This window comes from Herpailurus yagouaroundi, unplaced genomic scaffold, assembly GCF_014898765.1.
Source record: "Herpailurus yagouaroundi ecotype Mexico unplaced genomic scaffold, PumYag 190, whole genome shotgun sequence".
Classification (NCBI taxonomy): domain Eukaryota; kingdom Metazoa; phylum Chordata; class Mammalia; order Carnivora; family Felidae; genus Herpailurus; species Herpailurus yagouaroundi.
In genome coordinates this window covers 8856752-8874754 of record NW_024412421.1, presented here as the reverse complement: position 1 = coordinate 8874754, position 18003 = coordinate 8856752, and the positions used below count along the sequence as shown (strand labels likewise).

The 18003-nt window shown below is 54.4% G+C and overlaps 1 protein-coding gene across 2 annotated transcripts; it reads right to left on the bottom strand.

Annotated features, from left to right (window-relative positions):
- Window positions 1-8208: 8208 nt before the first annotated feature.
- Window positions 8209-14828, bottom strand: IRX6 (iroquois homeobox 6). 2 transcript variants are annotated; one of them, XM_040498041.1, is made up of 6 exons: window positions 13682-14828; window positions 12466-12723; window positions 11636-11745; window positions 11122-11429; window positions 9598-10218; window positions 8209-8670 (listed from the first exon to the last, which is right to left on the bottom strand). In XM_040498041.1, exons 1-6 carry the CDS (start codon window positions 13724-13726, stop codon window positions 8666-8668), a joined length of 1347 nt encoding a protein of 448 aa, XP_040353975.1. In that variant the 5' UTR covers window positions 13727-14828; the 3' UTR covers window positions 8209-8665. The 2 variants fall into 2 exon arrangements, with proteins under 2 accessions (XP_040353975.1, XP_040353974.1); XM_040498040.1 differs by having other exon boundaries at window positions 8209-8673; window positions 13682-14826.
- Between the last annotated feature and the right edge of the window lie 3175 nt (window positions 14829-18003).

The following is an 18003-nucleotide window of genomic DNA, read 5'->3' as shown; positions in this document are numbered from 1 at the left end:
GCTAAAGCAGGCGTCGCGCTCAGGGTGGAACCCGAGTCGGGGCTTGAACTCACGACCCTGAGATCAAGACCCGAGCTGAGATCGAGAGTCAGACGCTTAACCGGCTGAGCCCCCCCAGGCCCCCCAAGCTCTAGCTCCACCACATTTTATTTACAAAAACGCCGAGGCTCAGAGAGCTTAAGGCACTTGGGTACCATCACCCGGGTACCAAGCCGTGGGGCCACCCCGTGAACTCAGTTTGCTCGGCCTGTTTCCACATTCTCAGTCGCCCCACCAAGCTGCCTCCTGAACAGCTGAGCGTGTCACAGTGACCTCACGGTAAGGGAAGGGTAGAAATAACGAGCCGATAGCAATCTGAGGCTTCCTTTCAAAAACATTTACTTAAAAACACGACAGCGAGTCTACTTAAAGAGAAGTATCAATGGAACACAGTACAAGTTCGAAAACGGCCTGGATCTTGAAGGCGAAATGAAAAGTAGCGGAGGCTGGAAAGCCCTGACGTGTACGTAACAGGCCTCAGTTAATGGTGCTGGTAGCGTGTGCGTTTGAGGAGCGATCGGGCATGATGAGGAATTTTCCAATGTACTGAAAAAATCCCCACTGTCAGGCCCGCAGTAACAGTCCCGTGGTCGGCAGCTTTCTGACCTTGCCTCGAATGTCAATGTCAATAGCTGTTGTCACCAGTCAATGGGCCTCCCTTTTGGTACTTAGAGATTCTCTTTATGCACTTAAAAGGCATCATTAGTACCAAGTGGCTATTAAAGCAGTCTTGCTGTTCAGAATGATTTTCTGAGGCAAATGCAGAGGAAACGTGTTGAGGGTTGAAGTCATTAGCTGTGACCACAGAAGGACCGACCGTGGGCAATGGTGCCATTAATCTTGATAAGGGGAAGTGTGCACAATTCATAAAATCTACTTGGTGAGGTTTCTCCCTAAATGGACACCCGGCTGAATGACCCCATGTCTTTGCTCTAGGTAAGAGGGACACGCGTGAGCTCCAACACGGACCGGGGATAACGGTCGATGCAGGCAGGGCTGCTGGGGGTGGGGACACCACAGTGATTCCAGGCCGCGTGGGGAGGCCAGGGAAGCTGGAGGGTAGTGGAGGAAGAGGAGTTGCGGTGGGCATTTTAGCTAATGATCACCAGGGACCAGGCACAACGCTAATGCTTATGTGGTAACTGCCTAATGCTCATGACCATCCTGAGGTGAGACCTTGTGACTTCCACCCAGACCTCGTGGATTACTTGCTCTTGGAACCTAGCTGCCATGAAGTGAGGCACCTTAAGCATCCCTTGGAGACAGTAGAAACCTCTGCAGGGGGCAGAGCCCCAGACCCTCCTTGGAAGTGGATCCTTGAGCTCCAGTCGAGCTGCCCCTTCTCCTACCGCACGGATCAGAGACAAACCATCCTCGCTTAACCCTACCCGAGAGGCAGATCCGTCAACAAAATCAATGACTGCCGGTTTGGGATTTTAGTGGCCTGGGGTACATAGCCCAGGTTTGGTATAAAAAACTGAAACACAACAAAAGACCTTTCTAGCTTAGTTAATGAACCACAGAGTTTGAGGACTATTGCTCTAGACTCGTCACCATTATCACTGTTGGCATCAATGTTCTAGGGCCCACTCTCTAATGTCTTAAATAAAGCTACGTTGGCGTTTGGAGATGGTCCCAGGCAACGAGAGAAGATGTCAGTCTCTCGTGGTCTCATAAGTAATAGTCACCCTCCACACGAATATGGGTTAATTCACCAAAGAGTGGAATGGGCACCCACCAGCATACCACTAACGCTGGTCACAGCGTTAAATAATGCTGGATCTCAGAGTGACCCCAACTATCCACTTTTCAATTCTCTTTCAATCCTCTGATGACACAAAGGTGACAGATCATATATATATATGGGGATAATACATCACACTATATATATGGGGATAATACATCATTCTATATTACACTATAATATAGGTATATACACTACATATATACTATATATTACTATATATAGTATACTAAATATAATATGTATACTGTATATAATATTTATTCTATATATAATATGTATACTGTATACCTTATATATAGTATAATATATACAGTATATATAGTATATATACAATATATATATACATGTATTATATGTATGTATAGTATATATATACAATATATATATAGTATAATATATACAGTATACATATTATATTTACATACAATATAATACACTATATATTTCAATCCTCTGATTACACAAAGATAACAGATCATATACATATGGGATAATACACCATACTATATACACACTATAATATATACACACTATAATATAATATACTATATATATATATACACTATATATATAGTAGTATAGTGTATATATATGGTAGTATAGTGTATATATATAATATATTATATTATAGTGTATATATAGTGTATATAATATAGTACATATATGTATATATGTACATATACATATGTATATATGTATATATGTGTATATGTATATGTATATATGTATGTATATATGTATATATACACATATATGTATGTATATATGCATGTATATATATGTATGTATATATGTACATATATAATATCATATATATGTGTACATATATATAGTATATATGTATATGTATACATATATATAGTGTGTATATATACATATATATATATATATATATCTGCCCCTGGTTCCTGGCACAGAGCTCCTATTTTTATTTTTATTTTTTTTAAACATTTATTTAATTGAGAGACAGAGAGACACAGAATGAGCATGGGAGGGGCAGAGAGAGGGAGACACAGAATCTGAAACAGGCTCCAGGCTCTGAGCTGTCAGCACAAAGCCTGACGTGGGGCTCAAACTCACAAGCAGTGAGATCATGACCTGAGCCGAAGTCGGATGCTTAACTGACTGAGCCACCCAGGCGCTCCAAGGCACAGAGCTCCTAAAAGCCATGTAATTTCCTAAGTGAGAAGAACACTAGGAATACCTTTTGTTCTAATATTTTGTCTTTGACCTCTCAGTTCCTGACCCAGCGCTCCTAAATCCCTTAGAATTTCCTGGGTGATAGGAGTGTCTTTTATCTTAATGAGTTGATTCTTGGTGGGCTCCTGCTTAGGATCCTCTGTCCCCATCTCTGTGCCCCTCCCCCTGCTTGCACTGTCCCCAAAATAAATAAAAATTTAAAAGAAGAAGAAGTTTCTGTGCTCTGGGCTCTCCCAGACCTCATCCCATTACCTCCTCATTTGGCTGTTCATCTGTACCCTTAATCATGCCCTTTAATAAACTGGTAAACGTAAATGTGTCTATGAGTTCTGTGAGCTGCTCACAGAACAGGTTAATTGAACCTGAAGATGGGTTTGTGGGAACCCCTGATTTGTAGCTCAGTCGCCGGATGTTGTGGGTAACTTGAGGACCCACTACTTGTGACTGGCACCTAAAAAGAGGGAGGTCTCGTGGGACTGAGCCCTTAACCTGCGGGATCTGATGCGATCTCTACGTAGATAGTGTCAGACCTGAGGTAAACTGTGGGATACCCAGCTGGTGTCACAGAATGTCACTTGGTGTGGAGAAACCTCACACATGGCTGGAGACTAGAAGTGCCAGAAGTGAAGACAATGTGGAGGTGGTGAGAAATTAAAGAGGTTGAAAAATTTCCAACATGGCGCCACCTTGGCTTCAACATCTCTCTAACTCGTGGCAGAAATCAGGGAGGTGGTGTGCCACCAACCAAAATTCAAGAAACAGTGATCTAATAAGTCCTTGTTCCCACAACAACTAAGTGAGAGAACCAGAGAAATCATGAAAGAGCCACATGGTTTATGATCATCCCAGAAAGCTGAGTTTCCGAGACACTTGGTGACTTGTCCAAGGACTTGGGTCACTGTTTCTCCCTCATCTTCAACTTAACATGTAATGAAGAAAAATGACATCACTAGAGGGGGTCCTCTGCCATATAACTGGTAAATAGCCATTCAACTCCATTTGTTTTCTTTAGAGAGAGTGAGAGAGAGAGCACATGAGCATGAGTAGGGGAGGGGCAGAGGAAGAGAGAGAATCTTAAGCATGCTCAGCATGGAGCCCCACATGGGGCTCGATCCCACAGACCCTGGGATTATGACCTGAGCTGAAATCAAGACTGAGACACTCAGGCACCCCCATTAGACTCCATCTTTACTCTGATCTCAGAATAAGGGCCAAAGAAGCTCCAAACGAGATGGGGAGAGAGGAAGGGGAGGCACAGAGGGTAGGAGACAAATTTCAGAAGTTACGTGGAGAAGAAATTGGTTCAAAAAGGAAGAACTTTCTAATGCCAAGGCTGCAAATGGCTACGTCAAAAGACAGCGGCAGGCCAGCCGACCCCCCCCCCCCCGCCCCATTGGCTCTTTTATTTGCCTGAGATAGAGTCTTCCAACCTTGGTGTTGGCTTTTCCCGAGCATGTAGGGATTCTGGACCACATGTTCACCTTTGGGGACAGAATTGTCTCCCGCACCGAGGTTACAAGTGACTCCTATGCTGCTTACACCCTGAAATCCTAGCAGGTCTTCAGACAGCTGGGAGTGGCCTCTTCCCCCTCCAATCACTACACGCCTTGAGCTTCAGGATGGTGGGGGTGAGGGTATGGCAGTGGGTGACTGAACCGGATGAGGAGAATGAATGTGAATGCAGATTAAATCCAGGAGGAAATGTTGGCATCTGTTATTGGGATGTGATTTACTTGTGGCCAGCAGCAGGGACTCTAAGCACTCATGCTGAGCTTAGGGCTTGGCCAGTGCTACCCAGGTTAAAAGCCCACCAGACCACATAGGGTGCTTGTTACAAAGGCAGATCTCCCAGTGTGATTCTTTAGCTGTGGGCTGATTCTCATGGTAGAGATCCAGGGGCTACATTTTGCCAAACGCTGACCTGGGGTGTCTCAGCTGCGTCCCGGGGACATGTGGACAGGGGGAAAGGTGATGGATGCTCTCAGCCAGGATATATATGCGGGCTGTGCCCAGGAAGCACCAAGAGTCCTTTCCCATTGGACATTCCTGAGATGGAAGGAGCTCCAGTGGCCTGAGATAATAGACGCACAGGCACTTAGAATCTCAGAAACACAGGCTCTTATTCATAATGGAATAAAAGCATCTTAAAATAATAGAGTTGCAGGGCGCCTGGATGGCTCAGTTGGTACAGCATGTGACTCTTGACCTCAGGGTTGGGAGTTCAAGCCCCACGCTAGGCATGGAGTCTACTTAAAAATAAATAAGTAAAAATAGTTAAAAAAAATAGGATGCATTAGCAGTCGATCTCAGCCGTTAAGAATAAGTTGTATTCAGAGTTTAACTTCTTTACTTCATTAGCTGAATAGCTGACACTGAGTTACTTCATCTTTCTGAGCTTCTGCTTCCTCCTTCATTAGATGGGCCTCCTAGGGAGTATAATATAATGCCCTCTCGCACAGTTGTGACATATACATGAGTCAGAGCATTTAAAGGACATGGCGTTGAGGGTGCTACAGGGGAAGGGGTCCAGAAACTCTTATTATCGTTGCCAAGGTCATAGGATCTTAGGACCAAAGGTGATCACAGAGATTATCTAGTGAATCCAGGGGCCATGCAGAGAGTGACTCCCAGTGGAGATGAATCAGTAACGGAAGAAGCCACTGTCGTGTGACGCTCCCTTGGTCCAGCCTCTCCTCTCAACCTAGTGGTGGTGGGTGTTCTCCAGCCGAGGAAAGAAAGGAAGTTTGGAGGCCCATCTCCTCGAGACCGTCCCAACCTGACACCCACCGCCTTTCCTTGTTCCCCGACACCTGCCTTGCAGAGCTCGCACGCCTCCCGTCGGTGGGCACCAGCATCAGCCGAGGAGAGCGGGGCTGTGTCCTCCCTCCCCTTGCTCTGGTATTTAATCAAGACAGTATTCAAAATATGATTCTGGGAGATTATATTGGGAGATTTGCGGGAGGCTCTCAGTGGGGGCAGCGACGGTGGGAACAGATTGCCACTGGGGGCCCAAGGCTGGGATAATCGGAGGCTCAGACGTGCCTTTCTCAGGCCTTCACCCGCACTCCTGGAGTCCACCCCCAGCCCTGGAGCGGCCAGCACACCGGGATGGAGAACTAGATCATTCCCCATATATTACAGCCGGGGAAACTGAGGGGGGGGGAAGGGGCTTGTCCACAGCCCCAGCCAAGTAGCCATGGCACTGAGATGCTAAAGCTCTTTTCTGGGATTCCAGCCCCTCTTTCCTGCCCTTCCTACACCCACCGTCTCCAGCCAGGATCTAGGCCTGGATCCTGGGGCGACCCTGGGCTGCCTGCTGGTGGCGCTCTGGGTCGGGGGAGGTGAGGAGAAACTAGGCCTCACAGACAGGAGCTGGGGAGACAACTTCCTGAGTTTCTGAGTGGGAAGGCAGGCAGATACCTGGGCCTCTCTTCCCAGGACTCACGGTTCCATAAAAGGCTGGATGGTTGGGAGAACTCCCTTCTTCCCCCTGCCCCCCCCCCCTCCCGGGGGGCAGGGGGGCTCCTGCACTCTCTGGATCAGCCACACGACCTGGGGCTCAGGTGCACTTTTCCTGTCTCCAAGTGTCTCGGTGTGATGCTGAGGGTCCCTCTACCCTCCACAAAAAGGCTCGCCGGAGCCCCACTCCCAGCCGAGACCCTCAGAAGGCGCTTCTGCTGACTCCGCAGCCTCTGGAGGGGTCTACCTGGCCCCCCAGGAGGGGGTGGGGTCGAGAGCGCCTTGAAAGAAACCTCCAGCTAATGCTCTTTATTACAAGCGTTAATCCCGCAAAGCCGACTGGAAATAATGTTTATCTTTTCGCAGTTTAATTTCCCGGACCCTAAGCCGCGGGTCAGTGAGGGCGACTGGAGGTCCCCCGGGGAGCCTGGGGGTGGGAGCAGCTGGTGCCCAGAGCAAAGCGAAAGCAGGGAAGTGATCATCCGGCGGAAGCGAGGGGAAGGAGCATGAACCGGAAAGAGGCAATGGACCCTGAGTGGAAAGCTGGGGGTCCCCTCTCCGCCACGGATTCCGTGTGACCCTGAGCCAGTCCCCTGCCCTGCCACTTGGCCTCAGTTTGCTCATCTGGGGAAGAGGTTTGTCCTTTGTAAGCCATGATCGCTAAGGCCCCTTCCGACCCCGGGGTCATTCTATAAAAGAGAAGACAAGGTGGGGGCTGGGAGGGGGTCCGCCGCCTGTTCCCCAGTTTTTCCAACCGCTTCTTCTCCGCAGCCTCCGGGAGGTCTGACAATCTCCGCGCCTCAGACCCCCCAGGATGCGATGATGCGGGCGGGGCGGGGGTGCGGGGGAGGGTGGAGGGGGCTTCCCGCCCCCCGCTGCAGTGCCAGGCGCTGATTTAGCAGCCGCCACCAGGTCTCGGGGGCCCGGGCCGAGCCCAGCGGTGGAGACGCAGCTCCCCCAGGATCCGGTCCTTGGGCGCACACCCCGGCTGCCCTTCTCCTGACTTCCCGCCCGCATCAGCTCCCCGCAGCTCCCCTCTGGGGCCCCGTCCCGGGTTCACCTCCCCCTCTCCCCGTGGGCAGCGGCCAGCTCCCTGGCTGGCTCCAGCCGAGGCCAAGAGGCCCGGGACGCGAACTCAGGCCGGGCGCGGGCGGCTTTCCATCTCTCCGCCCCCGCCCCTGCTCCAGACGCGGCTCCCCGCGGTGCACCGAGTCCGGTTCCCTGCCCATCGGCTCCCATTGGTCGGCCTGCACCGGAAGTGATTGCCGACCCTTGGTTCCATAAAAGAATGTCTCCTCTTGCCTCCCCGGGACCCAGCAAGCCGTCACACTTCGCCGTTTTGTACGACGGGAGGAGCGCGGGGATCCCCGCTGCGTGCCAAGGGACGGCCAAGGTTATCCCCATCCCCCGTCCTCCCAAGAAACTAAAACCCAAGTACGAGCCCGGAAACAAATGCAGCTTCCAAATATGCTGACAGCTCCCCGACCTCCGACCTCAGCATTTCCGCCCCGTTGCCCCAGTGCACAAGACCCCGCCGCCGCGCGTCACCCTGCTCGGCCAGTTGGGTACAGGCAGAGTCAGGCAGACAGAGTTAGGCGTCCTCAGGGCCTCGGCCTTAACCTCGCCAGCCTGTCTCCTTGCGGTGAGAGGGACTGAGGTCTGCAGCTCACGCCGCCCTGGCCCCAGATCCCTGGCCTCATTCCATCCTCCCCTCCGCCCTGGCCTCTCCCAGCGCCCCTGGCACAGACACGCCACACGGGTCTGGTTTGATGTGATTATTTTTGAGGACACAAGGAATACGGACGAGGAGAAGACGCAGGTGGTCCTTAGGGACCAGGTCGGCGCTGAAGTTACAAAGTGAAAGGGGGTAGGGTGGGGGTGAGCGAGAGAAGGAGTTGCTGCAGACCCTGAATCAAGAGGAGGGAGGCCGACTCGGTGTCCCGAGTGGGTGCACAGGACAGACTCGCCCAGCTGTCCCACCCGACCCTCCCCCGGGTGCCCCGCGCCACCTCCTCCAGCGGGTCTGGCGAGATGCACGTCCGCCCGCCACTCCCAGCTCTGCGTGCAAGAAGGGCCGGGGTAAGGGTTTCTGTGTGTCTGTCTCTTAGGCGAAGTGAGAGCCCCCAGTCCCTGGCAAGGTCTCCCAGCTTCCGAGCGTGGAGGTGAGTTCCAAAAGTAGGGCGTATTTCTGAGATTCTTCCGCAAATCGCAGCCATTGCGCTAACCTGCTGAGAGAGGAAAGGTTGATTAAAACCCGAAGGCCGCTTGGCGCTGATTCCTAGGAAATGGAAGGTCGGTGGTGTCCCCTCCGAAGGGAATCAAAGGTCTAGAGGCAATTTGCTTGCTAGAAGGAACATTCGGACCCCGTTATGTGCAAATTCAACTAACAGCGTAACCCAGTTTTCTAAGCCAGGAGCTAATCCTGAGAGAAATTACTACAAAGCAGAATCTGACAGTAATTGCCGGAAGCTGCCTGATGCTGGGGGGAATGTCCCTTTGTGGGGTGCGATTCCCTTCCGCCAGGCACAGCCAGAGAGCCAGCCAGGGCCAGTAGGCAGTGATTGGCAGTCACACCCGGCTGGGGCTGAGCCCTTGGGGGTGAGCGCTCTCCAGGGACAGCCCCAACCCTCGGCCACCCTCCCCAGGGGTTTCAGCCGGCCCAAGGCAGGGCTCCAGCTGGACCTAAGCGCTGGCCTTAAACCAAGTGCATGTATCTGGCCCGTCCTTTCAGGCTTCTTGGAAGGCCCTGGTTCGGGCCCAGCCCTAGCAAACTCTTGGTGCAAGCGCCGCAGGGGCCAGCTGGCCTCCCCCGAGGGGCGGGCAGGGGGCAAGGGTGTCTCTGTCAGAATGTCGTGATGGAGCCCACCTGGCACATTTGCCAGCACACTGGGCACCGGGGCGCAGAGGTCTAGGTTGAGGACTTGCTCAGTGCCCCTAGGCAAGTTACTGTCTCACTCTGAGCCCATTACTATTAAGTTTCAAAAGGAGGCGGAATTAGCGCTTTGGTTCCTAAACTGCTGTTGGGACAAGCCCGCTCCAGGTCCCAACGTGGCCGCGCCCCAGAGGCCGAGAGGCTGGACAGTGGCCGGGCGGCACCGTGGGCAGCCCTGTCCTTTACACAGACACACCCAGCGCCGTTGGGGACCCACTACCTTCTGCTCCAGACGGGTACTGGCACCGCACTGCAGGCTCCCTCCGCCGCGGGCAGGGCGCACAGTTCATCGGCGGCCCCTGCAGGGCGAACGGGTGGTTTCCAAAGGCTTTGGCCGCGCGGGGAGACTCTTCGCCCGCGGAGTCTCTGGGGACGGCGGGTGGGCCGCCGGAGCCCGGAGGCGGTCCCGGAATCAGACGGCACTCGGGACTTCGCGGCCTGGGAGGGGTTGGCGCTGCCCCGTCGACAGCGCGGGCTGCCGCAGTGTGCGCCAGGGACCAGATGCGCGGTTTCTCGCGGCACGGGTAGTGCAGGGTCAACGTGGGGCCCCCAGGCTCCGCCCGGAGGAAATCCGCTTCTCCCGACCCGGGGGGCTCAATGAACGAGAAGGGGCGCGCCGCCAGGCCGCACTCCCGGCGCTCCAGCCGGGCCTCTCGAGCCGCCGCGGCGGCGTATGGTGCTGGCTGCGCCTGCGAGTCTTTATGAAACTCAGCCAGCCTGTCCGTAGCGGTGGCCACCGCCTCCTCTTCTTCGGCCTCCTCCTCTTCCTCCTCCTCCTCTTCCTCCAGGTCTTCCAGGTCACTCAGCCGGAGCCCTCGGGCCTCCTGGCTTGCAGAAGCATCTGCGGGAAATCAGGACCGAGTGAGAAAAGCCCCAGGCCCCAAGGGAAATCCGCGGGAGTGCCCACCCCCGAGAAGCTTTTAGCAAGATGGCTGTGACTGAGGGCATTCTCGGGGTTGCTCACCAGGCTGGCCAAACCGTCTCTTACAGTCCTCCCAGCGCTCCGGCTTGCCGCCCCCCCCCCCCCCCCCGCCGGGAAAGAATGTAGGCCCCAGCCCTGCCCCCACTCCTGGGAAGACTCCTCTCTGGTGCAAAGAAACTAACGCTTTTTCCTGCCTACGACCTGGATCTCAGTGTCTCCACCGTCAAGCAAACAGACATACACCCAAGGGGATACTTTCCCCTCCAATTCCAACATCCACAGGTAGCTGGTGTGTATTATTTAATTCAGCAAATATTTATGGAGTGCCATCTATGGGCCAGACGTCATTTAGGCACTTGGGTATTAAGAATTTAGGGAATACAGCAGCGAGTAAGAGACACTGTCTGGTGGAGGGGATGTCCTGACAGGGGGAGGCAGACACGGACCGGACCGCCTTCCCACAGTGGTAGGTATGGCAGAGGAAATACAATAGGCCGATGTGATAGAGAATAACTGAGGGGCTAAGCGAGCTTGGGTGGCCAGGGAGGGCTTTGTCCAGCCCACACTATAGAAGTCAGGAAGAAGCCAGTTATGTAGGGAATTCCAGGCAGAGGGAACTGTACAGGCAAAGGCTCAGAGGTGTGTGTGTGTGTGTGTGTGTGTGTGTGTGTGTGTGTGTGTGGTGGGGGAGGAACACAAGTGCAAGGGTAAGTCAGGGAGCGCCTCCAAAGACACCGTTGTCCAAGGCAGCTCGCCAAAGTGCCATCAGCCCGCTATCTAGCTGGGAAAGCCCAGAGGTGGGGTGGGGAACATTCTGGGTACCTTTGGCGTCACCATTCGGGCAGCCCAGGGACTCCTCTGCTCCGCTCTCAGCCCTCCTCTCCTCCCCGCCTTTGCTCTTGGGCGCCCACGTCATCTTGTTCTCCTTCTTGAGGCGCCGGCGCGCGTTGGCGAACCAGGTGGACACCTGGGTGAGGGTCATCTTGGTGATGATGGCCAGCATGATCTTCTCGCCCTTGGTGGGGTAGGGGTTCTTGCGGTGCTCGTTCAGCCAGGCCTTGAGCGTGCCGGTGGTCTCCCGGGTGGCGTTCTTCCGACGGCCAGTGCCACTCAACTCCACTGCTCCATACCTGGGGGGGGGGGGGAGAACCTGGATCACAGTTCTGGGTCTGAGAACCTGGGGCTGCAGGCAGGAGACAGTCTGAGGCCGGGAAATGAGGTTCCGCGCTCCCCCCTCCTCACACACCCTCCTTCCCAGGCTGTTCCCAGATGGGCCCTATGGCGGGAGGCGGGGAAGGACCTGTAACGCCAGCTACCAAGGCACCCCATGCCTTACCGGTCGTACTGGTACTGCCCCAGGGTCGGCTCATAGGGGTAATAGGCTCCTGCTTGTGCCAGGCTGGGTGTAAAGTTCCCTGCGGCCTCTTTAAATTCATACTGTGGATTCTGGTGGGGGTTGGGGTGGGAAGAGAGAATTCAGGACGACGACGTTTGGGGAAGAGGCAGTATAGTTGCTCAGGGCGCGACCTCTGGAGTCCAGTCCGGTCCTACCACTCCTACTGGCTATGCCACCTTGGGCACAGTTGTTTACTCTGTGCCTCAGTTTCCCCTTGGTAACTGGGAATAACAACAGTACCTCTAGGGTATGGAAGAAGCACCCTTGGCAGAATCCTTGGTGCAAAATAAACAGTGGTTAGACGCGAGCTCTCCTGGTTATTACTGTCACCACTTGTGACTACTCCCAATCCCCCCTCCCTACCAGCTGGGGACCTTCCCTGCCTCACTGTCCTTCCAGAGCTATTCTCTGACCCTCCGTATCTTCGTGGCTTTGGCAAGGGGTTTGAGCCCCTCTTCATTTCAGTTTCCTCCTCTGTAAACTGAGGCTCCCTACCTCACGAGTGAACGGAAGCACAGATGTTTTGTAATCAGGACGGAGTTCTGCAAAGGGTCAAACTGCCCCCCGCGCTTTATAATCCTACCCGTTTCCCTTCCTCGGAGTTTCGCCTCCTTCCTAGATGTCCCCCCCCACCCCCCCCTGCCCCCGGACGTGTTACTGGATTTCACCCGCTGCACCTTTCTGGATGCTCCCCCCCCCTCCCCCCCCCCCCCCCCCTCGGGCCGGATGGGTTTTGGCGAACAGACCCAGGCTCCACCCGGGGTACTCACCAGCGCCCCGTACAGCGCGGGCGGCTCTGGGCTGTAGGGCAGGTAGCCTGGGTAGCTCTGGGCAGCTGCGGCGGCCGCGTAGGGGGCTCCGTAGATGCCCAAGGCCGCGCCCAACTCGGGCCGCGCACTGCCCAGCAGCCGACCGTCGTAGGGCGCGCAGCAGAGAGCGGCCGCCGGGGTGGAGCCTGAGGCCACGTCTGGGACCGAGCGCGGGGCGGATTCGCAGCAAGTGGCGCTGGAACTTGCAGACACCAGAAACTACGGGGGTGAGAGGGGCGCACCGGAGGTCAGAGACCGGCGCCTCAGGCTGGCGGGAGCCAGCGGCAGAACAGCCCGATCGCTCCCTCATTCAACATGGACTAAATGCCACCCAGAGCTGAGCGAGCACTCTGCTGCGATGGAAATGATCTGAAGACGTAATTTAGCCAAACTGCCCTCATAGGTACTTCTAAAACGTTGCTCAGGCTCCAGAGTCCCGGGGGTCGAGGCGATGGCACGGTCTGAAACCCGAATTACAGAAGCCAAACTCCTCTTGTTCCCTCGCCCACCCCTCCTCCGCCCCCATCACAGGATCTTACAAAGGCAGAACTAGAAGTTAGGCTTAGCGACCACCATCACCTCTTACTCCAGCTCCCTTTTTATAGATCCGGCACGAGCACCAGGGAGACTTGTCCAAGATCCCAAAGCGGGTCAGAGGTCAAGTGGGAACTAGACCCCACAATCTAGGCAGAAACTGGAGGACAGCGGTGGGTGTCCCCAGGAAATCCTTGTCACCGCACAACACCCACCGTAATCTGGAAAATCCAAGGAGCCGGAGCAGAGAGCTTGGACCCAGTCAAAGAAGGGAGACGATAAGTACAGAAGTCAACAAGCAAACCACTGAACAATGCTGAGGTGGAGAGATCCGGGTCACCTCGGATATCTGTACAATAAGGAGGCCTGTCTGGAAGATGTCTGAGATCCCACCCCCCTCGCTTAGCGCGTGGTTAGTGCCCAAGTTTCGGGTCACACGATCTTCCGGCTTGCACTGGGGGAGTGGAAGGTTCTCGGCCAGAGGTTGGGGATGTCGGAGGGGTCTGTGGTACATTACCCTGGTCCCTGCTCTCTCTGTCTTCTCCGGAGACTCGTGCGAAAGGGGGGCGCTCAGCTGCAGGCGCGTGCACTGGGCACCCCCTCCTCTGTGTCAGCCCCCATCCCCCATGGAGGCCCTTCTTACCTGGGAAGCGCTGCCGTAAGGGTGTCCAAAGTGCGGGAAGGACATGGTAGCTGTCCCTGGCCCTCCTCCTTCCCTTGCGAGTTCCCGCCTCAGCCCCGCGATTCTGCGCCTCCAGCCGTGCGCCGCCTCGGTTCCTTACACGGCTGCTGGTGCCCAGCGCCCGGTCCTCCGCCCGCTTGGTACGACTGGAGGCAGAGCCCAGGGCAGTCCGGCTGCCGAGCCCTGCGCTCCAGAAGGCGCCCCTCCGGCCCGCGTGGTCCGGAAGACAGAAGGGCCCATGGATGGGCAAGGAAAGGGAGAGGATGCGGGTTCCCAAAGTCGCGCGGTGGCGAGGCAAGGTGAGGCGCGGCGCCGGGCTGTGAGGCTTCAGAGGTGTCCCAGTCCAAGGTGGCCAGAGGCTCAATGTGACGTCACGGTAATCCCGGGCCGCCAGGCGGGCCCCCGGGCCCTGGGGCCCCGGGCCACCAAGCGTGCCAAGCGCAGCCAGCCCGTGCGCGCGCGCGCACTCTCACCCACGCTCACACTTGTTCCGGGAGGTTTGTGCAGCTGGTGAGGAACGTCAAAGACCCTGACCCTCTGTGTTTGGCGCTGGATCCTACCCCTTTTCGCCTTAAACTCGCGCGCGCGCGCGCGCGCGCGCGCACACACACACACACACACACACACACAACCTCTCCAAATTACCCGGGAGAAGTAAGAGAAACGCCTCCCTCTGTGCCGCGCAGGCCCCGGGCGCAGCGCGTTTACCTCCTCCCCTGCGGCCCGGAGGAGGAGAGAAGCAAGCCAGGCGGCGAGGGGGGAGAGAATACAAAAGAAGAGATAGGAGAAAAAAGAGAGGAGAAAAGTGGGGGAGAAAGGCAAGAGGGAGAAGGAGGAGGGGAGAGGAGAGAGATGAGTCCAAGCGAACAGAGGCGCGCGGGGGAGGGGAGGGAACTGGGGTGGGCGAAGGCTGGGCGCAGGTTGAACACAGGCAGGTGGAGGAGAGCGGCGGCTCGGGGGACTAGCCTCCAGCCCGGCTCCCCCGCCCCTCCGCTGCAGGAAAGTTTGTTCTTGCCACAAGCCCGGCACTGGTTGGGGTCGCGGCCGGGGAGCGTCGGTGGTTCCCACTGGCCCGCCCGTCTTTGTGCTTCGGAATCTGGTTCCCCACCCCAGCCTCCCCAGGACTCTAGCTAGATTCAGGCTCTCGGGGCCCGGGTTTTTGCCAGGGTCTCGACCCAGGGGCTTCTCTGCAGCCTCTGGCCTCCGAACAGAGCGAATAGCGCCCCCTCGAGGCCAAGATTCAGTTCCGCTTGGACTCGGCCTGGAAACGCGCTAAAACTGACCCTTGGCATCCGCAGACAGCTGGCGAATACCCCTGGGCATCTCCTCCGAAGACGACGCTTGGTTGCTTCCTGCGCACAGACCGCTGTGTCCACGGGGGAGCCGGGGAGCCCCACAGGAAGGTGCCAGGGCCGAGCTGCAGCCGCTGCGCTCCGCTGGGGGTGGCGCTGGCGAGCCGCGGTTCAGCTCGCGGGGACTGAGGCCCAAGCCCGGCGCTCCGCCGCGACGCCGGGTTGGGCCCAGAGATCTGACCACCCCCCTCTATCCCAGGCGTCCTCAAAGGGGCGCTGATGGGCGGAGGAGCTCGTTTGTGCCCGGGAGGGGGCTGCGTGCTCTAGGCCTGGCACGAGACCAGCGGCCGCCAGTTTGTGAGCACTGTAGATCCTGCGCACTCAAGGCTCAATTCCTAAGGCCTGGAGCATACCCACCGAGGGCCACCAAACCGCGACGTTGGGGAAGGGGGAGGGGCGGGGGGGGGAGAGGACGGGGAGTCCAGTCTAATGGGGGAAGGTCTTCGGGGGATGCTGCCGATATCCCAGTGGAACTCAGGCTCTGGGGCTTGCAGGCCAGAAACCTCAGAAAGTCTCGCTGTTCACTCACAGGGTTACAAAACGCTCTCCCAGGTCCTCTCTGCACCTCCTCAGAGGAATCCAGGGGGGTGGTTCAAGGACCCAGTTTTATTTTCTAGTTGAAACGTGTGGCTCAGATGTTAGGAACAACCCGACTTTGCCCTGGGATTTTGCGAGGCGAGGAGGAAGCCCAAAGACCGTGCAAGGTCTAGGGCCCTGGCCTGGGATCCCGGGCCGCGAGCTTCCCTCTGGACTCTCGCAGAGGGAACTGGTAGGCCCAGAAGCCAGCTACCTGTTTGGAACAACATCGGCTAGCCCACCTCCCCAAACAGATTCTGCAGAACGCACAAGGCACAGAAGAAGCCGCCAACCGCAGACCCCTCTGCCTGGGATGATTATTATGAGGACAAGCTCCATTCTCAATATTAACGAACCCAGCTGGGTTGCCTGGTCCGTTACCTTGGAGAAACCTTGCGTTCAACCCCAGGGAAACTCCCAGTTAGAAAAAGAATCATAGTCCTCGCCAGATTGATTTAGTGATAAAAATTCCCCATAATAGATACATCCCTTGATTTTTTCAAAACGCACTTTGGAGCTATCCACACATTTGCAGCTTGGATACATCTAAGCTATTTTTTTTTTTTTTAAGGGAGCATTGGAGAGAATTCATTCAATTAGTCCCTTGGGGAAGATTACTGCTAATTAATTAATTGCAAACATTTCCAGAGGGAAGGTATGTCAATTGTAAAGTAATAACATTAGATAGTTGAAATACTTACTCAGCAACTTTGATTGCCCCTTCGTTCCTAAGCAGATTTTTTTTTATGACAGAAAGATGGGGTTGGTGGTGAAGAAAAAGCATTAGTTCTGTCCCCTGGCGATCTGGTTGCAAAGGAGAAGCTGCCATATAGAACGTATTGATTTTTTAGCTGATTTATAAGACCTCTGCGGGAGCAATGCCTTGTGCAGGGCCTCCAGGCCTAGCTCTTGTCTTTGCGCTCTAGGATTAGAGAAAAGCAACAAGAGTTTTCAAGAGAAAAAAGAAAAAAGGAGGAAGAACACTGGTGAAGTACATTGGAGGCTAAGGCAATGAAGGTCCCTCAGCGCTTTTCTTCTTACGTAGAGAAGGACAAGTGAAAGAGCAGGTTTTATATTAAGGCACCTTTCTATTGTCTCCAAAGTTACTTGACAGTATCAGAGTGTCTTGGGGAGGGAGGCTGCCACTTCCAGACACGGGGGAACCTTGGTTTCGTATTTCCTTCTATTGCTATGCCTGCCAGGTACCCTCGCGATTTGACTGTGACCACCACCAGCATTAGGTGGGGCTCCTTAAAAAATAGTTCTTAGGAACTGTGTTCTCTTCCGGCGATTTTCAGAGCCTCGTAACAAAACACAGCCGGTGGGTTCAACCAACATCAACCTTTGTCTGGCAGAGACCTGGGGGGGGGGGAGGGGGAGACAAGGAAGTCTCTCTTCGAGGGCCTGAATGAGGGAAGCGGCCGTGGGATCTGCTCTCATCCTTCTGACCGTTGACAGACCCTCACTTTGGCAGCAGAGTGCTCTGGCTTCTCATTGCTTTGTTTAGCATGGATTAATTCAGTTTCGGGAAAAATGCCCGATGGTGCGTATGTGTGTGAATTTCACTGAAGCTAGTAGACAAACCTATCCGATGCAGACCCTCCCTGTTCTATGCGAGGGGGACACTCCACCCAAAGTATTTTCTACAAGTGGGCCAGACTCTTTTGTTGTATTATGCAATATGCCCCCATATGTCCTGTAGCTGCTCATTAAAACAAATATGAAGAGTCAAAGGCCTGTTTGGAGCAGGGAGAGGCCTCATCCGCATTGTTTATTTGAAGTTCATGTTGCTTGGCTTTAAATTCGCTGAAGGTCCCTAGCAGACAGAGAGAAGGATGTGTCTTCGAGCAAGAAACAGACTCTTAACTAGAGAGAACAAACTGGTGGTTACCAGAGGGCGGGTGGGTGGGGGATGGGGGAAATAGGGGATGGGGATCATGGAGGGCACTTGTCCTGACGAGCACGGGGTGACCTACGGAACTGTTGAATCACTGTATTGCACACCTGAAACTAACATTGCACTGTGTGTTAACTAACTGAAATGAAAATCAAAACTTTTAAAAAAAAAAGGACGTGTCTTTGACAATAAACTTAAATGCAGCATGCACACACACGAATCTTATTGTATTATTTGGGCTTAAATATCCATCATTTCCTAATATTTTATAAAGGCGGAAGACTTTACAAGGGCTGGGGTGAGTAACAACCCAGAAATGCCCAAATCAAGTTCAAATGCCTCAAATCACAGATGCAATGTGTGAGTGTATGGGCATAATAACATAGATGAAAACGGGTTAAAGTTATCTTTTTTAAGTACGGATTTTTTTTTTTTATTTATATATTTTTTTTTAGTGA

Bases quoted from the DNA above. Each gene is read 5' to 3' on its own strand.
- IRX6 (XM_040498040.1), bottom strand. From the start codon at position 13,726: ATGTCCTTCCCGCACTTTGGACACCCTTACGGCAGCGCTTCCCAG. The intron at 11,746-12,465 runs GTGAGTACCCCG...AACCCCCACCAG, and splicing joins CCGCGCTGTACGGGGCGCTG to AATCCACAGTATGAATTTAA. The intron at 11,430-11,635 runs GTAAGGCATGGG...CCCCCCCCCCAG, and splicing joins GGGCAGTACCAGTACGACCG to GTATGGAGCAGTGGAGTTGA.